This window comes from Centroberyx affinis, unplaced genomic scaffold (genome assembly GCF_046629955.1).
Source record: "Centroberyx affinis isolate AG114_WGS23_722 - 3 ecotype Tasmania unplaced genomic scaffold, CSIRO-AGI_Caff_v1 ptg003110l_1, whole genome shotgun sequence".
Classification (NCBI taxonomy): Eukaryota; Metazoa; Chordata; class Actinopteri; order Beryciformes; family Berycidae; genus Centroberyx; species Centroberyx affinis.
The window spans coordinates 225000-250921 of NW_027281179.1; the positions used below are offsets into that span (position 1 = coordinate 225000).

General features: G+C 41.6%; 2 protein-coding genes across 2 annotated transcripts in view; both read left to right on the forward strand.

The window, feature by feature from the left end:
- Nucleotides 1-6721: 6721 nt before the first annotated feature.
- LOC139659448 (guanine nucleotide-binding protein G(i) subunit alpha-1) lies at nucleotides 6722-15967 on the forward strand. Its single transcript, XM_071537727.1, has 9 exons — nucleotides 6722-7202; nucleotides 10911-10953; nucleotides 11595-11736; nucleotides 12544-12701; nucleotides 12906-13034; nucleotides 13491-13620; nucleotides 14097-14250; nucleotides 14462-14653; nucleotides 14854-15967. The coding sequence occupies exons 1-8, from the start codon at nucleotides 7085-7087 to the stop codon at nucleotides 14650-14652; spliced, it is 1065 nt and encodes a 354-aa protein (XP_071393828.1). The 5' UTR covers nucleotides 6722-7084; the 3' UTR covers nucleotide 14653; nucleotides 14854-15967.
- A 5122-nt stretch (nucleotides 15968-21089) lies between these two features.
- magi2b (membrane associated guanylate kinase, WW and PDZ domain containing 2b) overlaps nucleotides 21090-25922 on the forward strand; it is a 65980-nt gene continuing 61147 nt past the window's right edge. Inside the window, exon 1 of the mRNA XM_071537741.1 lies at nucleotides 21090-21405. Within this exon, the coding sequence (XP_071393842.1) occupies nucleotides 21108-21405 (298 nt within the window). The 5' untranslated portion in view covers nucleotides 21090-21107. The remainder of the gene's footprint in view (nucleotides 21406-25922) is intronic.

Below are 25922 nucleotides of genomic sequence, written 5' to 3' on the forward strand. Positions count from 1 at the left end.
CACTGTTATTCTGTTGCTGCAGGACGTTAACCTTTAAGACTGTTGTTTTGACCTTTTAACCAAACTGGTGACGCAGTCTGCCCCAGTTGGTGGATGACCTTACTTTGATGGAATTACTACAGAGAATAATGGTCCCTCTCAACAAGACAATTACAAATAAAAGCAGAGTATGCCATCAAACAGATCCCCGGCAGGGCATGTAAACATGATTTGGTATGGGAAAATATGAAATGATTTATGGCTCTTATCTTGGTCTAGTCTTAAACCATCTGATCTCACGGATCATGTCAACACCGGTCTACTGAATGATTTACCAGGATATGTTGTAAACAATGTAGGACTTCTGTAGACATTGTATAGTCTGTTAAATCGGGGTAAGCAAACACTATGATTTAATATCACATTATTTAAAACTTGATGTGGGGACGATTATGTCTTAGAAAAATGTATCTGGTGTATCTGCATGTATTTGTAATGTATCTGATGCATCCATGGCCACAACAATCATGTCTGCTGTTTTACCATTTGTCTTGAAAACAAATAAATATGATACTATAACACTGTATCTCCACTATGTGTGTGTTTGATATCAAGCCTTTTTGGTTTCCCTGGCTCCTTGAGGTTCCTGGCATTTCTATGGCACTCCAGCAATTATTCTTCTTCTTTGCAGTGATTCTCAATATGTGAAACCAAATGGATATTAGCAGTATTACTCAATCTGTGTGAATATATCCCATACAATGTAGACATATAATGTAGACTGTGCTAGACTCTGTTAATGGGGATACATAACAGATGATTGGTAAAATAAAGTTAAATGTAATGCGACCTCACATTGCTGAAAGGGTCTTTGTCATCGTAATCTAGTTAGCATTAGTGATTGGTGTCGGAGACAGCCAAATGAGAAGTTAGACATTTTTAAGAGTATACGCCAATCTGGCACAACAGCAGACGGAGATTAGTATGTGATGGGTTGTCCTCTGTTCATCCTTGTCAAGATTTTATTTATGTGGAACAATAAAACCACATGTGTATTGTGGATGGTGTCACATTTCACAGTTCTAATGATTGAAAGTTGAGTTTCAAAACAAAGGTAGAGAATCGTTATCATGCTATTTCTTCTGCCCAATGCCTTATTTGGTTTTAACTGGATAATGAATGTATAAGACTCCCTACAATCGTGCCTAGTCCTGTTGGCCACTGGCAATTGCTTTGCATGGTAACATCACATGTACGTTTACATACACAGGCACTGAAGTAGTGTCTACATATAGTATGTGTGCGGGATGGTAAAAGGTTTCAGTTTTAGCATAACATGCTATGGCAATATCCTTTGTTTTTAGTGTCGGTCACAATAGGCTTTCTCCATGGGGTTACACGCAGCCTGACTTGTGTTCAAAAGCCCAACATGCACTACTGCATATATACATTCATGCACTGAAATGAATGTGTTTTCATAGGTGGAAGGCAGGACACACAGGAACCATAAAGGATGCGGTGCTTGGGGGCACATGATCTATAATATGGTAAACCACCGTGAGTGATAAAAGCCATAACCCCCTCACACACACACTGCCCTTTCACACACACTCCTCCCTCTATCTCTCTCATTTCCTTTCTTCCTCTCTATACGTATTTGCTAACTTACTCTCCTCCTTGCTGACCCCTCACAAGTATACAAGCACAAGATTCTCACACCAAAAGTACTTGTCAAATAATAAAAATCATAGGTTTCTTCTTGTGCTGGCATTGTAAGAAGAACCCCTCGGTGCACCCGTCTTTTGAAAGTTGCCCTCCATCACACTGTGCATGAATAAAAAAGGGTGAACAATGAAGCTCTCTCCACTTCACTATATGAAGCAACGCCCCAAGGTGGCAAGGAAATGAGGTCATCCAGTTTGAACCAGAGCAGCTGTTTGAATGCAGAGGGGCCACACACACAACAACAGCCCACTATGTAGCAGTTCTGACGACGCAGCATAACCTTTTCTGCAATCAACTGGCTCGTCCGTATATGAACAAAGCTATACTACACAATACTTGCTAGCCAAAGTGAATGGCTATACTGCACTGGAAAGGAAAGACAGAGTGCAAGACAGAGGGAGAGAAAGAAACAGCACAGTCACAGTGCAAGTTTTCTTTTGCTCACATTCTCTGGATTTATTTTTCTATGAGCAGAACTTTAATTAATATTGCAGCATTGACTAATAGACTATAATGTTACTGTAATGGTCTACCCAGAGACACTTTTACTGTTCCAGGGCCTAGGATCAAATCTGATATTACGAGCCGATTTAGGAATTATTAAAAATAATGTATCATTTTGTATGGTCCGTCCTGGACCCTGGTCGAGTACCTCTGATGGTGACTATGATATTACATGTACATAAATATGACTAGAGAACACCCAACATTTAAGATACAAATGATACAAATCGTTCTTTATAGATTAACAGTAGATAATTTTCTCTAAATATATCATTTTCAGACGAATTTTGGTAACAATCAGCAGCACGACACTTTATACCTTTCTATAACCCCTCTATTGGCATATTTCCTCATTTTACAGTGATTTATGAATGAGAAAACACTAAACTTAGCAACTTGAAAATATAATATCTGTTGTTATTTGACGTGGCAGTAGTGCTATAAAGTATTCCAAAATGTTATCATATCAAGGAACCCCAAATGGAAACATATTAGGCCACAGATCCCCATTTTCTTAAGATTTTCACCCACAGCTTCCCTAACTGAGAAGAGTTTTGCTGTTAGATATGATTTGGCACAAAAAAGCAGTGGTGGAAAGTAACTAAGTACATTTACTCAAGTACTGTACTTAAGTACAATTTTGAGATACTTGTACTTTACTTGAGTATTTCCATTTGATGCTACTTTATACTTCCACTCCACTACATTTCAGAGGGAAATATTGTACTTTCTACTCCATTACATTTATTTCACAGCTTTAGTTACTTTTCAGATGGAGATTTGACACAATGGATAATATAACAAGCTTTTAAAATACAACACATTGTTGATTAAACCAGTGGTTTCCAACCTTTTTGGCTTTTGACGTCTTACAAAAAGCAGTGTGTAGTCGGGTCACATTTCAGATGTCTATGAGTTGTTAACAGCTCCACCAAATAGTGATTTTTCCCTCTAAACCTCACATGGTTTCATTTCAATAAATGTTCAAATGATCCAATATTTCAGCAAAAATCAAAGATTAGAGAAAAAGTCCAAAAACTGAAAACAGATTTGTGTATCAGAGCTTACCCATTAATCATCTCACGACCCCTCAGATTTATCTGGTGACCCTTTGGAGGGGCCCGACCCCTAGGTTGGGAACCACTGGGCTAAACTAGCTAACTGTATATAAAGTAGTTCAAACTAGCTCCACCTCCAGCAGCTTCCACAATAACATGCTGCTTACACACTGATGCTTCAGTATTAATAATCTAATGATGTCATATATAATAAAATATCAGTCAGAGGGACCAAACCACTACTTTTACTTTAATACTTTAACTACATTTTGCTGCTAATACTTATGTACTTTTACTTAAGTAGGATTTTTCATGCAGGGCTTTTACTTGTAATGGAGTATTTTTACATTGCTGTATTGGTACTTTCACTTAAGTAAAGGATCAGAGTACTTCTTCCACCACTGCAAAAAAGTAACTTTGCCCTGTGGTTGACAGATAATGGAGATGATCAAAAAAGATATTCTTGTAAATGATCTTAATGTTCTAAGTTTTTATGAATTAAATAATAGTGAAATGTTTAATTTTGTATAGAGGATGCACTGAGACCCTCTCAAGGGCTCCAAGTGGTCCATTGAAGTCACTTTGGGAATTATTGATTTATAGCTCAGGTGAAATCAACATGTATGATCTGGCTGTTCATGGACATATTATGTTAGACAACCATACAGCTAAAACAGCTGTTTTCTTGTAATCAACGATAATTTTGCCAAAAATTAGAGACATGTCGTGTTTCACCGATGATGACTATTACCACAGACAGTAAGAACCATCTGAAAAATGCAGTCATCCAGTAATCTCAAACCACTGCCCTTTGCTTCAAGATCCCCAGCAGCTCTTCAGCGACCGGTCACCAGTTGTCAAGTCTCTGTCCCCCACTGATTGGCTGCTTCATGACTCTACTGCCATCTGGAGGACCAACGTCTGGCTCTGCTCTGCACACGACTGTAATGTAGACCGCTTTCTGTCCACTGTGGCTTATATTAAAGTAGTGAAAATGTGTTTTAGAGCCTCATGTGTGGCAAAGTAAAAGGCAGACTAGAGTGACATGTGACTGACTGGCCATGACATGGATTAAAGGAACCGAACATCAAAAATCGATAACTACTAAATCTTTTCTGGACACCAATGCCCTGAATAAAATTTAGACACGAACTTACACCAGCCTGTTGCAAGCCAAATTCACTTATCAAATAAATGAGTGCAATTACAGGACAATACAAGTTTTTATTATTAGAAATAAGTGGAGACCGATGAGACCGCCACTAAGCGGCAGTATTTTGTCATTGAATGGGGCATCCACAGAGAGCAGGCATATTTCATGTTTTAATTTGATTTATGAAACAGACATATGCCATTTGGTGGACACTTTTATGATGTGGCACAGAGGAAATGAAGAGTTTCTATTCTAAGGCGCTATTTATCCATTTTGAATATTACCAGAGTTTTATCATTCAGTATCTTTAAAATATAGATGATCCAGTCTGTGAGTGTCATCATTTTGTCAACCAAAGACCAAAGACTTTGTATGTAGCGGTGTGACGTACGAAGCTCACAGGATGACATGATAACATAAGACAAATTAATTTTTTAGTGGCTAGCTCTGGTCCCTATAGGGGTTGTAAATCACACTCACTCACTCACTCACTCACACACACACACACTAACAAGCTAATAAGTCCCACTTGGAGGCCCTGATCTCTGTGGAACTTAATGAGCATCAGAGTGCTAACAAGCTGCTCTGCCATTTCTCCATTCATCTCACACACAGTCTACTGAGGCTACATTACTTGAATGAGACAAAACATATCCTGTTGCTTGGTGGTGCGATGACATAGTTGTGCCATGGCAACACCGAGTGCCTCTGTACCTTCATTTGACCCTCACTAAGAAATAAAACATCATCCTTTGAAAATGCCTCCTGACTAGGCTGTTTTGTGAAAATAGTGATTGTCAGAGAAACATTTTGTTGACAGACCCGGTTCTGATGACCCCATGCCCTTTCCTGCTCACCCTCACTTGTTGTACATGCATAGGAAAATCTCTCTATGTGCGCTTAGAATGGATTGGAAAAATTATGGCCCTGGTTTGCATGATGCAGGGACCATCTGCAATGGAAATACTATGTAAAGTGAGGAGGTGAATTATGACCACATCTCCGCCCTTCCCCATCCCGTTTATACATATAACCACTGAGAATATGACTGGTTCACTTAAGGTCAAACTGATATAAACTGTAAAATCAATATCAAGACAATTAGAAAATGTGAATATAGGTGGAAATATGGATAGATGGATTTTATCTCCATGTTTATCTCCAAGTCTTTATCTGTGTAAGCATCAATAATACAATCAATGCAAGTTACGTGACTCATATAATACACACCACACTTATAACAGCTTATTCATGTAAACTTGACATGTACAGTTGCATTGATTAGAAATTATATATGCATGTTCTGTTCATTCAGATTTCAGGTGCGTAAAGTTGAATCAGACAATGATCAGACACCAGTCATTTGAATTCCTGGATGTGGTCAGAGGGAAAGCCTGACCACAGGTTTTAACCCTTATTCGCTATAAAAGGGGAGTTTTTAAAGATTTTTCTGATTACTTTTAAAGCACAGATATGGTTGGCTCCCAGTTACTGTATATCTCTGACATTTTAACCCTTTGTGAGCCTGAGTGCATCGGCAGGGGCTTCCTGAATCTACACTAAAGGAGTCCAGGCCTTTGCCATCAGAGCACCTAGTCTCTAGACTCAGTGTGACCTATTTCTACAGATATGCTTTTATGTAAAGATGTTTCCTTTCCACTATTGCTTCTTTGCTTTGACGACTGTCCTCTTCTTTTTCTGTACAGTTTTGTTTTCATATCTTTTCTCTGTCTTCATTGTGAAGCACTTTGTAAACACACAGGGGTTGTACACACACACATGCGCCAACCACAATCTAATGCTTTTGATCTGCTTGACTGATTTCCTCAACATCAAAATTATGTTTTACACTAGGCTGCAATACAAATATGCAGGCAAACACTAAATGTATTTCTGCCTCAGTAGGCTTAAGGTAAAGTAAGTGTATTCCACTGTACAAATGGGCAGTCAGTTTGCATTCAATGCGCAGTGGGGGTTTTAATGTTTGTATTATTATTATTATTCCAAAATTTTCCCAAAATGTCCTGATGTGAAAGTAATGATTACAACAAATGAGTGGCAGTGGTTTGTGCCAACATAACATCAATTTTTCCAGGACAGTGGGATAGCCATGGCTGTACAACTATGAGAGGATCAAAGGCAACTTAGCTCATGCTTTGAATGTTGTTTTTTTTCAAGCCTACCTTGCCTACCTTCAGGAACTATCCTACGACGAGACAAATCATGAAATAAAAAGAAGCCTACAATTTTGAAAGCCTGTTGCTCTGTGACGCATGCGCAGATCACAGGTATGTGCGAAGAACAGGAAGCGACCAATCCAACACCTCAAACCCAAAAACCCTTCCACAAACGGAGATGCAGTCTACCCCATTTGTTTTTAGAATTTCTGAGTGATACTGAGGGTGCTACACTCTCTGGGGCGATATAAACACAACTCGAAAAGCCAGCTAGCGTGAGCGCCTTCCTTTTCTGGTTTAGAAAAAGAAGTCTTGCCGTGAAAATAACGAGCTGTCGAGTGCGAGGCAAGGGCGTGTTTGAATCTCAAGTCTTCGGGAGACTGCCTCCTCCTCACTTGATGCTAGCTCGGTAGCTTTTGCATGTCGTTACACTCGTAGTTAAGTTGTGTTTGGTCTGTATTGTTGTTATTTCGGAGTTCAGCTACAAGATGGGGTGTACTCTGAGCACGGACGACAAAGCGGCTCAGGAGCGGAGCAAGATGATCGACAGGAATTTACGGGACGACGGAGAAAAAGCTGCCCGGGAGGTCAAGCTTCTGCTGCTCGGTGAGAGAAAGATGGGGTCTCGGTCTATTTGCTGGAGTTGGACCTTCCCACCAACTGTAGCAAACTAACGTTAGCTAATTAGCTAACTAGTTAAATGTCTTGTATATGTTAAAGTTTTAGCCAGTTGTATTACATAACGTCGATATTATGTGTAAACTTTGATCAGGATCATGTGGCGTAAATTAGTTTGAAACTTGAACATAATTTTCGGGGATTAATATGGGTGGTGGTGCGGTTGAATGAAAAGTTGGCGCTGGAGTCCCAGTCTTTATCTGCTCAACAATAACGTTTGTTAATAAATTAGCCAGTTAGCCCCGAGTCTCCCATTGTAGCAACGGTTTTACCCCAAATTATTGAGCCAGCATAAGCTTGTAACGTTGGTTAGGAAGCTAATTCAGCTCAGCAATTAGCTGCATAGCTAGCTATCTAAAGCTAGCTAAATTAGGTAGCTAGCATGCCGAGTGAACGATAGCAAGCAGCTTTATGTTACCGATGTCGGTAGCTCTGCGATAGCTCTGAACAAGTCCACTTGTCCGACCTTTTCGACATTAATAAACATTTAACGTAAGTGTGTCATCATGTCTTAACATTATTTTAGGATTTGGAAGATAAATCAGTGTTGTATCTCAATCAGTTCCTCCTGTTTGACAAACACTTCACGTTCACGTTAGTTCACGTTACTTTAGGCCGGCTGGCGAAAGCCGAACTCTGTGTGGCTTAAATATTAGAAGACACTATTGTATTTTAGTTTTAATACATTTTGAGTAATGAGTGATGTTCTTCCATATTGTGTAAAAGTTAATATACATGGGAATAACCGTCATCAGTTACGCTTCTTGACAAGGCTAGTCTGAACATATCCATAACGTGCCATCCATAACGACGTGTATGGGTGTGTGCTTGATTGACCAGGTTTCAGGTCTGGAACAATATTTTATCATTTCAAGAAACAAATGCCACTGTTAAACCAGCCACAGTTGACACACCAGTTTCTTTTTCCTGACAGCCGAATTGAAGACTAGTTTCTGGTGCTCAGTCAGGAAGGAACCGCAAGAGGTTGCATGGCAACCTGTACAGGCTGGTTAACAACATAATAAGCATAGTAGGCAACTATATAAACGCGACAAACACAGTGCTTACTGTGTGAACCGACTAACTGGTTGTCTGCTCTAGCCATGAAGTTTAAAGTTGTACCACCATGCAAGAGCTGTTGCAGGAGCGGTCTGCGTCTCTTACATAAGTTTACCTCTGCTCAAGCACTGATTTGTGAGTCTGTGGCACCAGTCACTTTGTGACATGTGACCTCACTGACCACACTGACAGACACTGCACTGCTCAGCCACAGCAGTCAGTTGTTGGATCTGTATGCGTCATTTGAGATGGACCTAATTTGAATTTTCATGGTTGTTTTTTTCTCACAATCCCCACAAGCACCTGCATGAGATGTGTGAGCTGAGCTGGCTGGCAGCAAGTAGTTTGCCCTATCCGTAGCTGGGGGAGGGTGTGGGGGGTGGAATTATGTCTTTGAACACAGAGATGTATTTCTCTCCCGTATTTGTGAAGTTTGACTCTTCTGCCGTGTGTGTGTGTGTGAGAGAGAGAGATATGCAGCTTTACCTTTATATGCTTATTGCAATTTGCCGCTCTGCCAGGGATGCTGCTGGGGGTGTTTGCATTAATGCAGTAATCTGCAAATGACATGGTCTTCAGACGAGTGTTTTGAGTGGGAGGATTGTCACAGATGAAGACTGTTTGTGTACTGCACAAACACACACACACATCATAAAGATAGATTTTTTTGTTTTGTTTTAGTGTAGAGCCATTAATGTAGTACAGAAGTAGGAGAAGCATTACAGAAGATGCAGGCACAGTGTTCATTGTGTGTCCCAGATGGCCTGAGGGTAATGTGTGTTCCCAGGGCCAGCCAACAGAGCCCATCTCAGACATACTATCACACTGACAAACTTGAACTAGCTATTTTTCTCCCCTTTGCTTTTGTCCCATAATTGCCACCCATTAGGCCCTTCAATTTCAGTGGCTCACTGAGGTGTGAGCGTGGGTTTGGAAATTAAATTTAAGTCTGATATGATGTTCGCAGTAATATTAGCTCTGTGTCTGTGGTGCTCGGCTGTTTGTCATATGGGACCTTGAATTGGTGAACAGTTCTCCTCACTGGGGAGCCATAAGCCCCAGCAGAGGTAAGGTAATTAAAATGTTGTGTGCTCAGGTGAAAACACGCCTGCCTCACAGAGGGAGCTGGAGGAGGGAATGAGAAACTGTGTGCCGAGCAATCCCTTTGGCTGATTCAAACATACATGACTCTAGATGACCTGTACATTACACATCTATACCATTTTATGTTGGCTACTCATATTTTGATAACTCTTTAGATTTATGGCCATGATGACAATACACTGCCTCATCCAACATTGTACATTGGTCTCACAGAAATCAGATTGCCCATATGAGATGCAGCTCACGGCTCTGAGCCTAGCCAGCCTGTCTGATGTAGCATGAGTCTCTAACCTGGGGATTTTTAAACTGTGTATAATCTCATTGACGAGAGGATCCAGTTGATTAATCCAATTGCACTAAGACCTGGCTAACCCTGCCCTTAGACACTTCTCAACTGCATTCTGAGACAGTCTAGCCTGTGATGTGCTGTGATTTAATGTTAATAATATTCCCTTAAAATTAAAGTAATCATTCTGTATTCGTTTTGATGACATTTGTTGACATTTCTGCATAGGAGTTTCGTTTGCCGTCCAGTCTCATTAACCCAGCAGTTGATGCATGATGATAACTTTATGTAAGGGCTTGATTGTAGGGCTGCACAATAAATCAAAATCGTGATTACTGTAATTTCTGATGCAGTTGTGTAGGAAAATACCGGTGTCATTTAGAGTTATAGCCCATTTTTTTTCTCTGTTAAGTTTTTTCCCCCAATCATTTGCAATGCATGACATATGTAGAAAGAATTTTTGAAATGTACTTTGTTTTTGTCCTTCTTAAAATACTACTTTACAGTGTCAAACCTGCATGGAATGAATTGCTATCTTGGCTAACAAAAATGTCCTAAATAAAAATGCATGGATGTGACAAAGTTTGTAAGGCGATGTGTTTTTGAGGGATTATTTCCTGGCAGAGACTTGGGTCTCAGGTGATTGTCAGTAAGCAGAGTGCAACATAATGCATGCACTGATATGAAAACATTCAACTCGGATACAATGAAATGATGATAAAATAGAAACTTTGACAAAACCAAATCAAGGCTTCATGTTCATGATGGATTATCTAACTTCGGCAATTTCCAAGTCTGTGAAATTTGTTTTTCATAATGTACAAAACTTAATGCCAGTAAAAGGCATCTTCTGAAGGTAGGAAAATGGGCCCTGATATCTCCAAGTACACTGGCTGACTGCAGACACCACAACCAATAATGTAAAGTGGAGGGGCAACCTAGATGATTGGCATAAACTTAAAAAACACCAGTATTATTTTATTATACATTTACATTTTCTGGTAGAATTCCTGGCCTACAAATCAAGTTGCATGTCACAGAAAACCTTTCATTCCTTTCAAGCAGAAAATATGTAAAAAAAAAAACAAAAAAAAAAAAACAGCTGGGTTTGCATGTATTGCGTGCATGTATGAATGTGGTGTAGCTGTCTCTCATTTCTCTGTCTCCTATCTATCCTTCTGTTTCAGGTGCTGGAGAGTCTGGGAAGAGTACCATTGTTAAACAGATGAAGTAAGTATTGAAGTAGATGAAGTAGTATTGTTTCTTATGGTTTATGAAAATGAGAATGCCACCATTTTAAGAATTTGTATGTTATTCATGTGCACAGGACAGTTCAGTCAGTACTGAACATGCACCACTCGTTCCTAAAGCTAGGAACTGGAAACCCTTGAAATTGTGATTTGTGATGTCAGTGGGATGTAAAATCTGGCACTGCTCAATAGACAATGAATGGGTCAATGTCTTTGTTGACCCATACGTTTTTTGTGAGTTCTTGGAACCAGATGAGGTTCAAATTGAGGTTCATACCTGTTAGCAATGAATATAAACTGTATTTTGGAGTGACAGCTCAACTTAGCATCTTATGGCTCCACAAAGTCAGCACCCCATCCTTTGTCTATGGAGCAGCCCCTGATTTTACTTCCCAGTGACATCACAAATTAAAGGGTTGTCTCTTTGATTTCTAGCTTAAGCGAAGAGTGCAAGTTCACAAACATTGATTGAACTCTCCTGGGATTCACAGAGATGATGTGAATTCTTAAAATAGGTGACATTCCCTTTTAATATAGCACCTATCATATATTGTATTAACAAATGATGAAGCTGTTGGAGTCAACTGCTAATATCCTCTCGTTGTGTCCTTTGTCTATCAGGATCATCCACGAAGCGGGCTACTCAGAGGAGGAGTGTAAGCAGTACAAGGCTGTGGTCTACAGCAACACCATCCAGTCCATCATTGCCATCATCAGAGCTATGGGCCGCCTCAAGATCGACTTTGCTGATCCAGCCAGGGCGGTGAGTGAAGGAAGACAAAGTTGGCATTTACTCTGTTTCTTGGGATATCTTGTGCGTCCATCTCCTTACAGGTTATTTTTGTGTGCAAGTATATAACTGATAGTGGTTACATAAGGGCAACTGTTTCTTAAAGTTGTCATATGATAAAACAGAAAAAAGTTACACTTTACTTGTCCCCATTAGGAAATTCTCTTTACACTTCAATGACACTTCAGTAAGGCGCAAGTTTAGCGACATGGGGACTTACCTGGAACCGCAAGACCTTACCTGGGTCTGCCAGTTGACAGATGATTCTTACTTACTATGCCACCCTGGTGTTATTTGATCAGGGTATTTTGAAGAATTGTATGTGTACTGAAGCAGGAATGAGTCTTAGAGTGATAAGATGCAAGATTACTGTTTTCATAAAAAACACCTTTGGTGATAAGCGTTCATTGCTTACTGTTTTTATTTCAAATTTTTCTTCTCATTTTATTGTGAAGCTCCTTGTAACCTTGTTAAGAAAGGTGCTATATAAATACATTGAATTATTATTATTGCTTTGGTGTTTTGCAGCCAGTGTAGGCACTGGCCCAACAGACAGTGTAGACTGTGGCAAACCGCTGTTTGCTTCTGTGCAGCAATGGATTTTTCACAGGAAAGGGAGTCTCATAAGTGTTTTTAGAACAGCAAATGTAAAAACCTTTATGAACAGGGTATAGGTTGTGTCACTGCTGTATGGTATCAATCAGCGATTTAGCAAAACAGATTTATTTATATCAAAAGTTGCTGATTATTACTCTAACTGGAGGGGACTTGTCTCCTCAGGATGATGCGAGGCAGCTGTTCGTTCTGGCGGGCTCGGCAGAAGAGGGCTTCATGACGGGCGAGCTGGCCGGGGTCATCCAGCGCCTGTGGAAAGACGGAGGGGTGCAGGCCTGCTTCAGCCGCTCCCGGGAGTACCAGCTCAACGACTCTGCAGCATAGTGAGTAGGACAAACTGACATGAATACCAGGGGTGCTGCTTCAGATACACAGGAATTGGGGTGGAAGAGTAGCTGGAGGAACATCCACTATTCTTATCTGTCCATCTACCACATTCTGTCGTCTTAATTATCCCCTTTCTACCTCTGTCATTCCTCTCCTCTTTCCATCTCTGTTCCCTCTCCTTGACCTTTCTCTTCCCAAAGCTATCTGAATGACTTGGACAGGATAGCCCATGGTGCCTATGTGCCCACCCAACAGGACGTGCTGAGGACCAGAGTCAAAACTACTGGCATTGTGGAAACACACTTCACCTTCAAGGACCTGCACTTCAAGTGAGTAGTAGCACAGTGCTTTGTTCAATCACTTAATCCCATTCTCCATCTCTCTCTCTCCATCACGTATGCAGACATATTAATTTTTCTGAAAATGAGATCATTGAACACTCTGGATTGGTTTCCCTTGTAGTTATTCACATTACCAAAACAATAATCACTTTTTAGCACTGTGGAAGAGAGGTTCCTGTGATTGAAAATGTCTACACTCAAATGAAAATAATGGAAATCATAAATCGTACACACAGTTAATTCACACTGCCCTAAAGCGGCCCACACTTCAGTGAAGCGTCAGGAGCAATGGTAAGAGTCTGAGTCAGTATTTCCAAGGATCCTCCTAAGAGTACACTTCAGTACAGCGGACATTTAATCAAAGGCCAACAGGATGCAGACAATTTGGTGTGTGTGTGGTGTATTTCCCTGTGATAACAGTCCGCATCTGTATTCCCTCTGCAGAATGTTTGATGTAGGTGGACAGAGATCAGAGAGGAAGAAGTGGATCCACTGTTTTGAGGGTGTCACCGCTATTATCTTCTGCGTGGCTCTGAGTGACTACGACCTGGTGCTGGCGGAGGATGAGGAGATGGTGAGACCCCCTCCCTCCTTCACTAGGGCTGGGCGATAATTCAACATTATCAGTTGTCTTTCAGTGGAATCATATCGTGTTGATATGGTGATTTTGGGATATCATGACAATTCTGCTGTCTAAAGTGATGAGAACAAGCACATTTTATTTAAAAATGATCAAAAATGAGGTATGAAACATTTTAAGGAATATTATTTGAAAAATTCAGTTTTATTTGTCATCACACCTAACATTACCATTTGATTCAGTGCAGAACATTAATTTGATTATTTAACATGATTTTGCATACTTGAGCCATATTGTGGTGTATATTGAAAAACATGAAACAACAATGATTATCGTGATACTGATTTCAACTATATCGCCCAGTCCTACTTCACACTCACATTTGTTTTTGCTGTTAGTTCCGTTTTTGTTTTGTTTTTGTACGACTTCCCTGGTTCAGTTCCTGTTACGTGTCTCTCCTCTCCCGTCAGAACCGAATGCACGAGAGCATGAAGCTGTTCGACTCCATCTGCAACAACAAGTGGTTCACGGACACCTCCATCATCCTCTTCCTTAACAAGAAGGACCTGTTTGAGGAGAAGATCAAGAAGAGTCCTCTCACGATCTGCTATCCAGAATACGCAGGTGAGAAGGAGATACAGGTGTTCAGTGAGGAATGCAAATATATGTTGGTGTTGCAGGTAGCCCGTGAAACCCAGCTAGGTTTAGTTTTGAGCTGCTGTTAAGCGACAGCTCGGAGTCATAGCGTCTCTGTCATGTACTTTTCCAACTTGTCAACTCGTCTTTCCTCCCCTCTCCTCCTCATTGTTCCATCTTTTCTCTCACGTTCCTTAAGGCTCCAACACATATGAGGAGGCAGCGGCTTACATTCAGTGCCAGTTTGAGGACCTGAACAAAAGAAAGGACACCAAGGAGATCTACACCCACTTCACCTGTGCCACCGACACCAAGAACGTGCAGTTTGTGTTTGATGCCGTCACTGACGTCATCATCAAGAACAACCTGAAGGACTGTGGCCTCTTCTAAGGTAATGTCTGCTCTATGTCTGCTGTAAATACTGTGGAGTTGTGTTTAATTTGGGGGTAAATTTCTCAGCTTTGGTTAGGAATTCTGAAATATTGTTTGTATCTGTCTTCTATCAGCAGAAACAAACTTAACTGTGGCCAATCACTTGTTTTATCTCCTCTAATCATGGTTTCTCGGCTGTTTTCCTCTCTTTCTGCTCAGGCAGCGCGGCGGCCAGCTTGCAAGTGACTTTATTGGTGGGGAGTCTGTGACTGGAGGGAACTCTGCATGGACACTGTTGAGAAAGTCACTTTTAACCTCTTCTTAACTTATGTTGATCTCTAAAAGTTTTAAAGGCGGTGTGTAGAAAAAAACATTTGTGTAAAATATTTGTACAACTGTCACTATGGCGGGGGATTTTTCACTGTTTTTAAAATGTGCTTGTTTTACCTATCATTTTTATTTTGAATTTTTATATGAAAAAGGGGGCCTTTGCATTTATTTTTTGTTTTTCTTGAAAGAAATGAACACCTTTTTGTCTTCTGTTTGTAGGTACTTGTGCCTTGCATGCCTTAGTTGCAGTGTTTTGTTTTTGTTGACTTAGATATTAGATCTATGTAGATGTTATCATTGAACTCGCTCCCAAACCCCCCCCCCCCAGCCCATGTGATCTTTTTTCCATGATGACGTCAACATCACAGAATTTTTGCCTCCGTGGACAAACCAAGCAAGACCAAGTCACTCTCTATAGACCAACTCACTCTGACTCTGACATACTGTGAGAGCTGTGTGGAAGCCTTTCCGGATGTGTGGCTGTGTATGAGCTGCGAGCGAAAGCTTTGTTTTGAATGTGGCCGAAAGCCTGTGTATGAGTGATTTGGCATGCATGTTGTGTGTGTGTGTGTGGGTGTGTGCACAATATAAATCAAAGGGACTTTTTTTTTCTTCTACTTGTCATCCTCTTTCAAAGTTTTATTTTTTTTAAGTGACCAAAAAAAGCTACTCTCTCTAATTAATGTGCGCACATTGTTGGTGTGCCGCTACCGACGGAAACATTCCTTCTCCAAATCATGAACCAAGAGACGCTTTGAAAAGAGGATGCCAATGACGGCCTTGTAGCAGACAACAGGACCATACATCTATGTTCAGTGCATAGATTGTCAGAAGTGGCTGAGTACAAGCGCACTGTTATTGATTATGATCTGTAATGGTTTCAGGTTACATATCCCCCTAAGACCCCACCCTTCTGTTTCCATTGGATGGGGACATTAGTGGACTAATTTCCATGATTTTGCTAATAAAAGAGTTGTTATGGTGAAACCATGGCATCCTTTGCAACAAACACCTTTCTTTTCTGTGTTTTTGTTTGTGTTTTTTTGTGTTTGGAATGTGTTTAAAATGGAGGAGTAAGTCACTTATAATATACTGTGAATAGAAAGTGACCAGAAAGATACCATTTCCTCATTATTCTCTTGTACAAATTGTGGGCCTGTCTTCTTTGATGGTATCCATATTAGTCCCTCTCAAGCCTTGATGTCATCATTCATAGTCTCCTTAACAGCAAGAAAATTTACTTGCAATGAAAAGGTTCATGTTTATTTGAGAGCAAATAACTAAGAATTTAAGAACATGCTTTGATGCAACATGTTACTGGGATCTGACAGATTTGTCTACAATAAAAGTATTAAATATATAGTATTAAATAATGTATGGGTCCCTCTAGTGGACACAAGGAATAATTGCAGGTGATGACCATCAAATTGATGTCTGCTTGATTGTAGTAAAGGAGACAATTAGGGAAATCTCACCAATTTAAGATGGTTCACATGGATTTTCCCTCAGAAAGACATTGGCCTTGTATACAAAGCCTCTATTACAATCCCTCTAAGATTAGCACTAATAAATCCAGAGCTAGAATGAGAGTGTTTTTCTACTGAGCTGTGTGTGATTTTAAAGCTAAAATTGAAATGACTGTAGTGCAGAATTCTTTCCAATATTCATGAGAAGATCATCCGGTAAAGGAAGAGAGTCAGAATGATGGCTCCACGACAATGGGACGGTGATAGGATTATAAGAACAACTGTCACATTCCAGTCATTTTTCTATTAATATATTCCACAAACACCATAATGGTGGCAACTAACGTTCACAAATGGGTCACAATAGTGCCAAAGCAGACTTCTGTCTTGCAGTCTCAGCTAAGCCATCACCGCTCAAGCACAATGATTTGGCATTAGCCGAGAGGACACTATTTTAGGAAGCATTGTGTGATTTAAAAGCTAACTGTGGAGTCATTTAGCTAATCCCCAAAGCCCTCCCAGGGAGATCAAACACCGGGGATATGAAGCCTCCTCAAAACCAACCAAGGTAATAGGAAAGTTGAGGAAAGAGGAGAGAATGAGAAAGAGGGAGATAATGATGCTAATGGTGATGATCAAACACCACATCAGAGCTGACTGCAGTTCACCAGTGAGTCACAGCATAAGGAATCCAATCTGACCCACATACCTTGTCAAAAGTAAGTCTTTGAAAACTTATGTGTGTAATGACCAGCTAGTTTTTGATCTGTGGCTTGATGGACTGAGCATTTACATGTATCCATGTCTGTGTGGTTTAGAGGTGGGCGTGGTCTGGAGAGGAGTATGTTTTACAGGTAAGCTCGACATCACAAAGTTAACTTCATAATTACACACAGAAAAATAAAGGTACTGAAAATGCTGAAAGTGATGCCATAGAAGATCCATTTCTGGTTCCACAAAGAACCTTTCAGACCAAAGTCCTTTAAAGAACCATTTCTGCACTCCTTTGCTTAGATACTGGTTTTGTTTATCTGCCCTTGCATAGCCTCATTTGCAATTGCACAATATATGCTATGGAGGGGTTTGGTTATTTTCCACATTTATGCCATCACCCACCATCCAATAACTAAGGATTAAGAACCATTAAAGTATTAAGAACCAATTAAGAACCATATGATTCTTTGGGATATATGAAATGTTCTTTGTGTAGCCAGAAATGGTTCTTCTATGGCATTACTCAGAAGAATCATCATCCAGTTTGCACCTTTATTTTCCTGTGATCGATCTCTTTGTGAGCTTAGAGAAAATGCCAAAGCGATTCAGCTGTCTAATGAACTCACTCTACATCTTTAACCTGTGAATGTGTGTGTGCACGTGTGTGTGTGTGTGTGTACATGTGCATGCATATACTGTATGTTTGTGTGCATGTTTGTTTGTGTGTTAGTCTACTCAGTGCATCCATGCATGTTTGAAACTTTGATTCGCTGCTGCAGCCCAGTGCAGCACAGCCAGGATACCAGAACACCGGTGAGATTTCATCTCAATGTTTAATGTGTCTCCCAAACATTATTGCTGTCTCTTCAGATGATAGATGATAGTTGATATATCTGTCAGCGATCTCTTTTCACCTTTCTAGCTCTTGCACATCAGTGGATAAAATGAAGATAAGAGGAGAGGAAGTCCGTTCACCCTGTTGAGAGGCACCCAGAGTGTGTGTGTGTGTGTGTGTGTGTGAAGGTGACCCCACTCCCTCACCGTCTCTGCCCAAGCAATAAAAACAACTTGGTTTGCATTTCACCCCAACAGCAAATACGCAAAGCACAGAGTCAATGAGGGAGGCACTGAGCTAAATCCATATAAGCTGTATTGAAATTCCCCCTCTGAGTGCGCAGTCTGCCTCGTGTTATTGTTTTTTGCCTTCTGTTGTTGGCAGTCTGTTTTAGAATGCTCATTATACAGACATCCTGCCTGTAATGATGATATAAAGTAATATCCTTTCCCTGGTTTTCTCCCCCATCCCCTCCCTCTGTCTGTCTGGCACACACACACACACACACACACACACACACAGACAATCTGAGAAAACTTGGATGGATACTTTGGGAGTGCAGAATCACACTTCATAGCAAATACTGTTTTGTTTCAATCATAAACATTCTGGCAGAAAGTGAGAGGCTTGATGGTGTTGTCATATCTTATCAAGCTCACGGCTTTCAGAGGAAAAAGAGCAAAGCTAAGCAGGCGATGCTGTTGCAGCCCTTTTCCCTGCAGGCCATCAGACACCGTAATGACACACTCCGACCGAACAACTTCATTACAGCGCTACCAAGAGGTCAGGTTAGCACTCCTCCCCCGAACACTGAGCCTGTCCACGTGTATTACTCCCCCCTAGATACTGAGAGTTATTGCTACACTGAATCTTGTCAAGAGAAAATCTGTAAGTGGTGGCAAGGTGTTTCAAGTGGCTCCAAATTTAGATGCTCCAGCACAAAGCTTTGACAGAGATGTTGTTTTTTTGTTCTAGTCCTACTTCTATCCACAAAAGAAAGGTCCAGAATAATGAAGCACATTGAGCCAGATATAGAGTGATGTGTGCAGGACGGGTATTTAGTGTCTGATTTAGCCTCTCCTGTGCACACATAAAATACTTCTTATCTCGGGTAACAAAAAGCTGCCCCAGGGACAGGCAGCCGCGTGCTACACAGGGCCGAGAGCCTGCAGGTTTTCGCTCCAATCAAAAACGACACCTGCTGATTTCACTGATTAGCACGAGTTCAACCAGAGAGCTCGCAGTGTTTGGATGGAATGAAAACCCTCTCGGGCCCAATCCCAATGTCCACACTCACGGATTTAGTTCCCGACAAGTCCACGAGGGTTCAGGGCTGTCTCTCTCTCTCTCTTGGCCCTTTGTTGCACTCGGCTGCCTGTCCCTGATCTACCCATCCCTCCTCTCTGGAGACTGCAGTTCTGACATGCACCAGCAGAGGCATAAACACAGCAAAGCAGGATCTCATTTCCTCGCGGGTTTATAATCTCCTAATCCAGCCAGTTTCTGGATTATACCAGTAGTCTATCTTCGCTGTGGGGGTTAGTCTCTAATCATCATCTAGTCTGCATCATCTGCTTAGATTTAGCATTAAAAACTTCTGCTCTTACCAGAACCTTTGACCTATTTGCCGAGAGAAGTGAAGTAAATAAAGTGACATTCAAAGAGGATCCATCCATGTTCATGGATTATTTACATCTTGAAAATGCATTGGGATTTATGGGATGTGTACAGTAATGTTGTTTGGGAAGATACTCAGTTGCTACAAAAGCGCATGCATGTCCTTATAATGGAGCAATGTGGATAGTACACACACACACACACACACACACACACACACACACACACACACATACTTAAAGGCACGGTTAAGAGTGGCAGTAAGAGGGACTGTCATCTTCTGTAGATTTGCTGGAGCAGCTCTTGACTTTATGTGTTAAATATTGAATGAAACTTTACTTCAGCCGCTTCGCAAAGCCATGCAGCCATGAAAAAGTAATGACAACAAAAGGATTTGTCATTCTCTGTTTGACATAGATTTATGTCATCACAGAAATTATGTAATGGCGACCAACATAACGAGAAATGAAGACCCTAAGTGGAGGTAGTGGTACCAATTATATCTTTTTCCACATCCACTAAAACACAGTGAACATACTTTTTCACTGATGGACTCATATCACACAGTAAATGTCTTAAAGTGTGACGCACTGTGGCTTGCATCCCCCATACACAACAACACAAACCACTGGTCCGTGAAAACAGTGACGGTCAGGAGGAGTAAGTTAAATTTCAGGGGCCACTCGTGCGTGTAAGCCATGAAGTTTCTTTTTACCATCTGCATTTAGGTAGTAAACAGGACCACACTGGTAGTGCTGTATGTGCTGTCGCATATAAGACCCAGTGATGTAGTGATAAATAAAAAAGATGGGTATGACCTCCAGTTGGTGATCAGCATGAGGCAAACAACCACCAGTATAAACACAAATCTATTATATTCTCAGAAAAGCAGTAAGTTCTATTTTTATTCTCATTAAAAGACCATATTCTCATATAACCTGCATCAGTTTGATGCTAATTACTGTGATGTAAACTATGACTATTTGTTTTTTTATGTCAGCCTAAACTGACTTTATTTTTACATACATCCCCGAAAAGAGCCACCGGACTTTTCAGGAAAATAGTTTCTTGTTTATGTAATAATGTAGCCTAAAAAAAAATGCTGTGACTCGTCCATGTCATCGCCTGTGGGCCCGTGTGATCACAGTTAGAGAAAGCGCCCCTGGCAGTAGCGGGAGTGAAGCGCCTCCTGTTTTATTTCCCCTCCTCTCCATCCTTTACTCCGAACCCGAACCATTCATCTCTCCCCTCCTTCAGACTTCACATCCGGGTCATTCGCTAGTATCTGTCTCTTGCGTCTGTGTGTGACAGTGTAATAATTTCATCCGCCGTGCTGTACTGCAGCCCTCTGCCCGACTGCTCTGCTCGCCGAGCGGATACTATGCCTGGCGTGCACCGGTGATGGAGCCACGGTCGCTGTGAGCTGCAGCTGGACGCCGCGCACAAAGGCAGGGATGAGACGATAGGAGGCTTTTGGATGGGCCAGCCTGTGGTAACTACTCGCCCTAACGATGTCTAAAAGCCTAAAAAAGAAGAACCACTGGACCAACAAAGTCCACGAAGCGGTGATAACCCGGGGGAAGGAAGGGGACCTGGGGTTCGAGCTGAAGGGGGGCGCGGAGAACGGCCAGTTCCCTTACTTCGGGGAGGTGAAGCAGGGTAAAGCGGCCATCCAGAGCGGCAAACTGGCCCAGGATGAGCTGCTGCTGGAAGTCAACGACATGCCAGTGGCCGGGCTCACCACCCGGGACGTGTTGGCCGTGATCAAACATTGCAAAGATCCGGTCCGCTTCAAATGTGTCAAGCAAGGTGAGATATGCGAGGGGGGGCAGGAGCGCACCGACGTCGCACGGATAGAGGCGAGGAGTAGTAGCCTATGCTGCGTGTTTGTGTGTGTGTGTGTGTGTGGCTGGTTTGATTAAGATGTCATTTGTGCAGTCATCTGTCAGTCTGCACTAAAGGGGGAAATTGTGTCATTGTAGGTGGACAAAGCGCAAACCAATGCCCAGGCCTATTTATTGGATCATCGGTGAAATTTAAGTAAGGGCTTAAATGATTGGTTGAGTCCACTCGGACCAGTATAATAATAATGCAGCCCGAGAGATCCGCCGTTTGTTTATCACAACGTTGCTGGTCCGATGCCACTGCCTGAAGGGGGTGTGTCCGTTTAGGCGTGATGCCATAGCCTGCGGTTTTCTCCTTATTTTGGTCGGGGATCGGGCTTATTTCATCAAGTAGGCCTACTCCCGTGGCTGAAATGTTTTTCTCTTGCTGCTGTAGTCTGGGCGACAGACAGACTCAGCCGACCCAGTAGGTTCACTACAGAAATAATGGGAATGTGGGTCCCAGTAGGTTCTACTCCAGACTATTGTTTTTTTTAATTATTATTATTACAATGTAATTACGCCCTAATGAAAAATTAAAACTGCCGAAAAGCCCGCGGTCATATTGATCAGATCTGGTCTACTGTAGTCAACATGTTTTGCTTTAACTCCCGCCTCCCAAATCACACACACACACACACACACACACACACACACACACACAAAAGTGGAAGCTACTATTTCTGGGACCCACATTTTGTTTACAAAATGGTTCTGAATCTAGGAGTGGAAAATAAGAGTGCAGGTCTGTGGCAGTCTTGCAGTCTTCTGACTCTGAGTGTTTGGCTATTGTCAGCCAGTGTGTTAGACTGTAATGTTTCTGGAGCTAGTAGAGAGCAACAGTAGTGTTGACTGAGTGACCTGCTTCTGTCAGCCATTATAAATGCAGACAAGAACATTGGATCGAAGAAACAGTGGAGGAGATAGTTATCGCAGCCTCTGAGGCTCAGTTGGAGCATTTAAGACGTAATAACTGGCTAAAAGGGCTATTTTCACAGCCATGAAATGAGCATGACAGTGGCTTGTTTCAGGGACAGGAATTAAGCGAAGTCAAACCCTAAAACGGCTTTTCATTTTTTGACACGGCCAAGCTGGTCCTTTGCTCAGAGGGGATTGTCCTCACACTCTTTGCCTGACTGTACATTTTACTCTGAGTGTTTCCATGAGTTGTGTGAATTTGATTGATTATTGAGGAAGGGCTGCTGACAAGGATGGTCCACGTCTTGTGATGTGATGTGATCAGGGTTAAATGCTAATGTGTTTGTAGCTCAGACCTGTCTATTCTTCTCTCTCTCTCTCTCTCTCTCTCTCTGTCTGTCTCTCTCTCTCTCTCTCTCTCTCTCTCTCTCTCTCTCTCTCTGTCTGTTTCTCTCTCTCTCTCTCTCTCTCCTCACCCCCTCTCTTATCCATTTAAACATGAGGCTATCCGTGTATTGAACTACCCACCTTGCAGTATTCGTCACCTTAATATGATCTTTGCTTGGAGCAGGCATCTTTCGACTGGACGTCCTTGAGCCTGCTTCTGTTTTTGAGCACCTTATTGTCCCTTTCACTGTTTTTTTATTCCGCTTTCATCCAATAGCCCCCCTATCTCTCTGTTGCTGTCACTCTCTCACTGTCACATTGTTATTCCACTTCCATAGAGTGGAGAGAGGAGCGTATTTACGGCTGTGTGCATGCAGACAGACTGCAGACACACTCGCAGCCCGCTGAGGAATCCTCTAGAAGGAGTCCGGTCGCTGAGGCTTCACACAGCCAAATAAGAGCTGGATGTCCTGTCCGGTTACCCATATGTCTGCACGTCCCAATGTGCACCGAATACACACAGAGGGAAAGAGAAGGAGTGGAGTTGAGAGGGAGTCTTTAATGGGCTGTGTTCAGTCAGGTAGAAGCCCCCTGTCCGTCCCTGAGGGAGTGTAGCACGGACAGCGAGGCAGAGACGACGGGGTCACAGCCCGGCTCTGCCCTGACCTCCGCTTACTGACAGGGGAGACGCTCACACACACACTCCCCGTCTCTTTTCTGCCCTGCTCACTCGCTCCGGGACACACAAACACACACAGACAGCCAGACAGGCACGCGGTCACTGTGTCTCACACTTTCGCAGGCTTGTGTGCTCAAACTCACACGGTGATTGAAAGATGAAAAAGAAACTGACAGCAAAGAGCTATGGATACGGGAGTGTTATGTGACTTTTACTGCAAAGTCTCTGGTTTTACATGCTGTATTGAAACAGGCTCAAACCAAGTCTGGGCCAGTTTGTATTGGGTCATGAACATGTCATGTCCGAGTCACTGTCATTTTCACAAGGCCTGCGTTGGCTAGTTTTCTCGCTCATGTTGCAACACCCAGGTCTGTGTTTCGCACTGGTGTGTGAGTGTGTAACCAGTAGCCTTGTGGTAGCACCATAGACGACTATCTTATACTCCTATACTACTTATACTTTAACCCGTTAACATTTAATCCCAAAGAAGTGCAATGTGAACAAAGCCAAGGGGGGTTGGTCCCTTAACATGGGTCAACCTTTAACCCATGAAATTGGATAAATCCATCAACCAATCAAATCAATGGACCTGTCTGTCTTTCTGTCTTTCTGTCTGTCTGTCTGTCTGTCTGTCTGTCTTTCTCTCTCTCTCTAGCTGTCTCTCTGTCTATCTCTCTCTCTCTCTCTTTCTCTCTACCTGTCTATCTGTCTGTCTGTCTATCTCTCTCTCCAGCTGTCTGTCTGTCTATCTACCTCTCTCTCTCTCTCTCTCTCTCTCTCTCTTACTCTCTCTTTCTCTGTCAATCTGTCTGTCTTTCTGTCCATGATGGCACAGTGTTTTGTTAAACCACAGAAGACTTGTGCAAACATTTGGAGAGCAACATCTTTCATGTAGTATTATTGTTGCCAAGAAAAAAAAAAACGAGAGAGGGCTATTATTCTGTTTTCTTCCCCTCAGTGTGTGTATGCATGCTTGTGCACGTGAGTGTGCGCGTGTGGCAGTGTTTGTTTCAAGTGTCTCGTCTCACAGTTCTCTTAGTCATGTAACTGGCTGTGCTAAATAAACCTCATCTAATGGCAGTATACCAACACAGAAAAAAAAATCCACCAGCCAGAAAAAAAAAAAAAGATTCTTATCCCTGTACGATTTGTGTAGATCACATTAATCTCAGCAGCAATCAGCCTTCACAACCTGCAGTTTACTTTTTCATGGATCTGTTATCGTCTGGCAATTATATTATTTTACCTACATACTATTGAAAGCATTGTTTTTAATATCTGTAGTTGGGATTATCTCCCAAAGATATTTGTCATTTTTAAACATATATTGTTATGGATTCTCATAATTATCAGTACTATCCACCTCTATGTAATTATCTGATAAAGATCTCTGGTCTGTGCTCATCTCCTCATCCTCATCATATTAGCACCAAGCAGGAGTGAAGTAGAAACGGCTGCTCGGCTCAGTGAGGCAGATTTATATAGTGCCGTGAAGATCATAGCCACTAAGAGGTGTGAGAACAGTATGGAGAGAAAAAAAGTGTGAATGCGTGTGTGTGTGTGTGTGTGTGTGTGTGTGTGTGTGAGCGAGAGAGAGGAGTTATAAGAGAAGAGTAAGGTGAAGGATGGAGAATAACCACACAACACACATTATGGGAAGAAGGGAAAATTCAATCTTCTGATGGTTTTTTTATTATCATCAGCGGAATCAGCTTATGTTGTCATCAATTATTGTGAAACAGAGTGTGATTTCATAAAGTGCTTATTATCATTTGATGTGTTGTTGTGTTATCTAATCACAGTTATTAAAATACAATAGATAATTCCTGTCTTCCTAACTGAATAGAATAGCCACAGTTCAGTTCAGGTTTTTGCAGGGCCATAAAGTGCTAAACTCTATTTTTGCAAAGATTTTGGAAGAAGAACAATAGGTTGTCAAATGTCTGTTGTCAAATAGGTATCCATCTCTAAATAAGCCATCTCTCTTTTCAGTTGCCTTTAATTAATTGGCTCTAATCTTTTGACTTAAATAGCTGTGGAGCAAATACAGTGAAATAAATAATAATGCTGTCAACTATTTCTGTCATTTTCATTCAGATCATATTGGGGTCATCACCCTAGGCTGAATCCACAACAGATATTGCACTAAAATAACAATACTACATAACAATAAACAGGATATCAAAAATGCATTTTACCTACCTAAAGGTACTCAGCGCTGGACAAGGTACGGAGACATAATACCCACAAAAGTGTCACTGCTTGGTGATATTGCTCCTTTGCACTGTAATTTTCTCCTTTCCAGTGTTTTTGTCTCTCAAAGGGGCGTGAGGAGGAGGAAGAACTCGGGAAGTTGTAGCTGCTTGTCTTTTTAAGAACAGTATGTAGTGTTTTCTGAGGGAAAATAACATAAATTCAAAATGTTAACGTACCCTTTAACATCTAAGTGGAGCATAGCT

Bases quoted from the DNA above. Each gene is read 5' to 3' on its own strand.
- LOC139659448 (XM_071537727.1), top strand. From the start codon at position 7,085: ATGGGGTGTACTCTGAGCACGGACGACAAAGCGGCTCAGGAGCGGAGC. The intron at 11,737-12,543 runs GTGAGTGAAGGA...TTGTCTCCTCAG, and splicing joins TTGCTGATCCAGCCAGGGCG to GATGATGCGAGGCAGCTGTT. The intron at 13,621-14,096 runs GTGAGACCCCCT...CTCTCCCGTCAG, and splicing joins TGGCGGAGGATGAGGAGATG to AACCGAATGCACGAGAGCAT.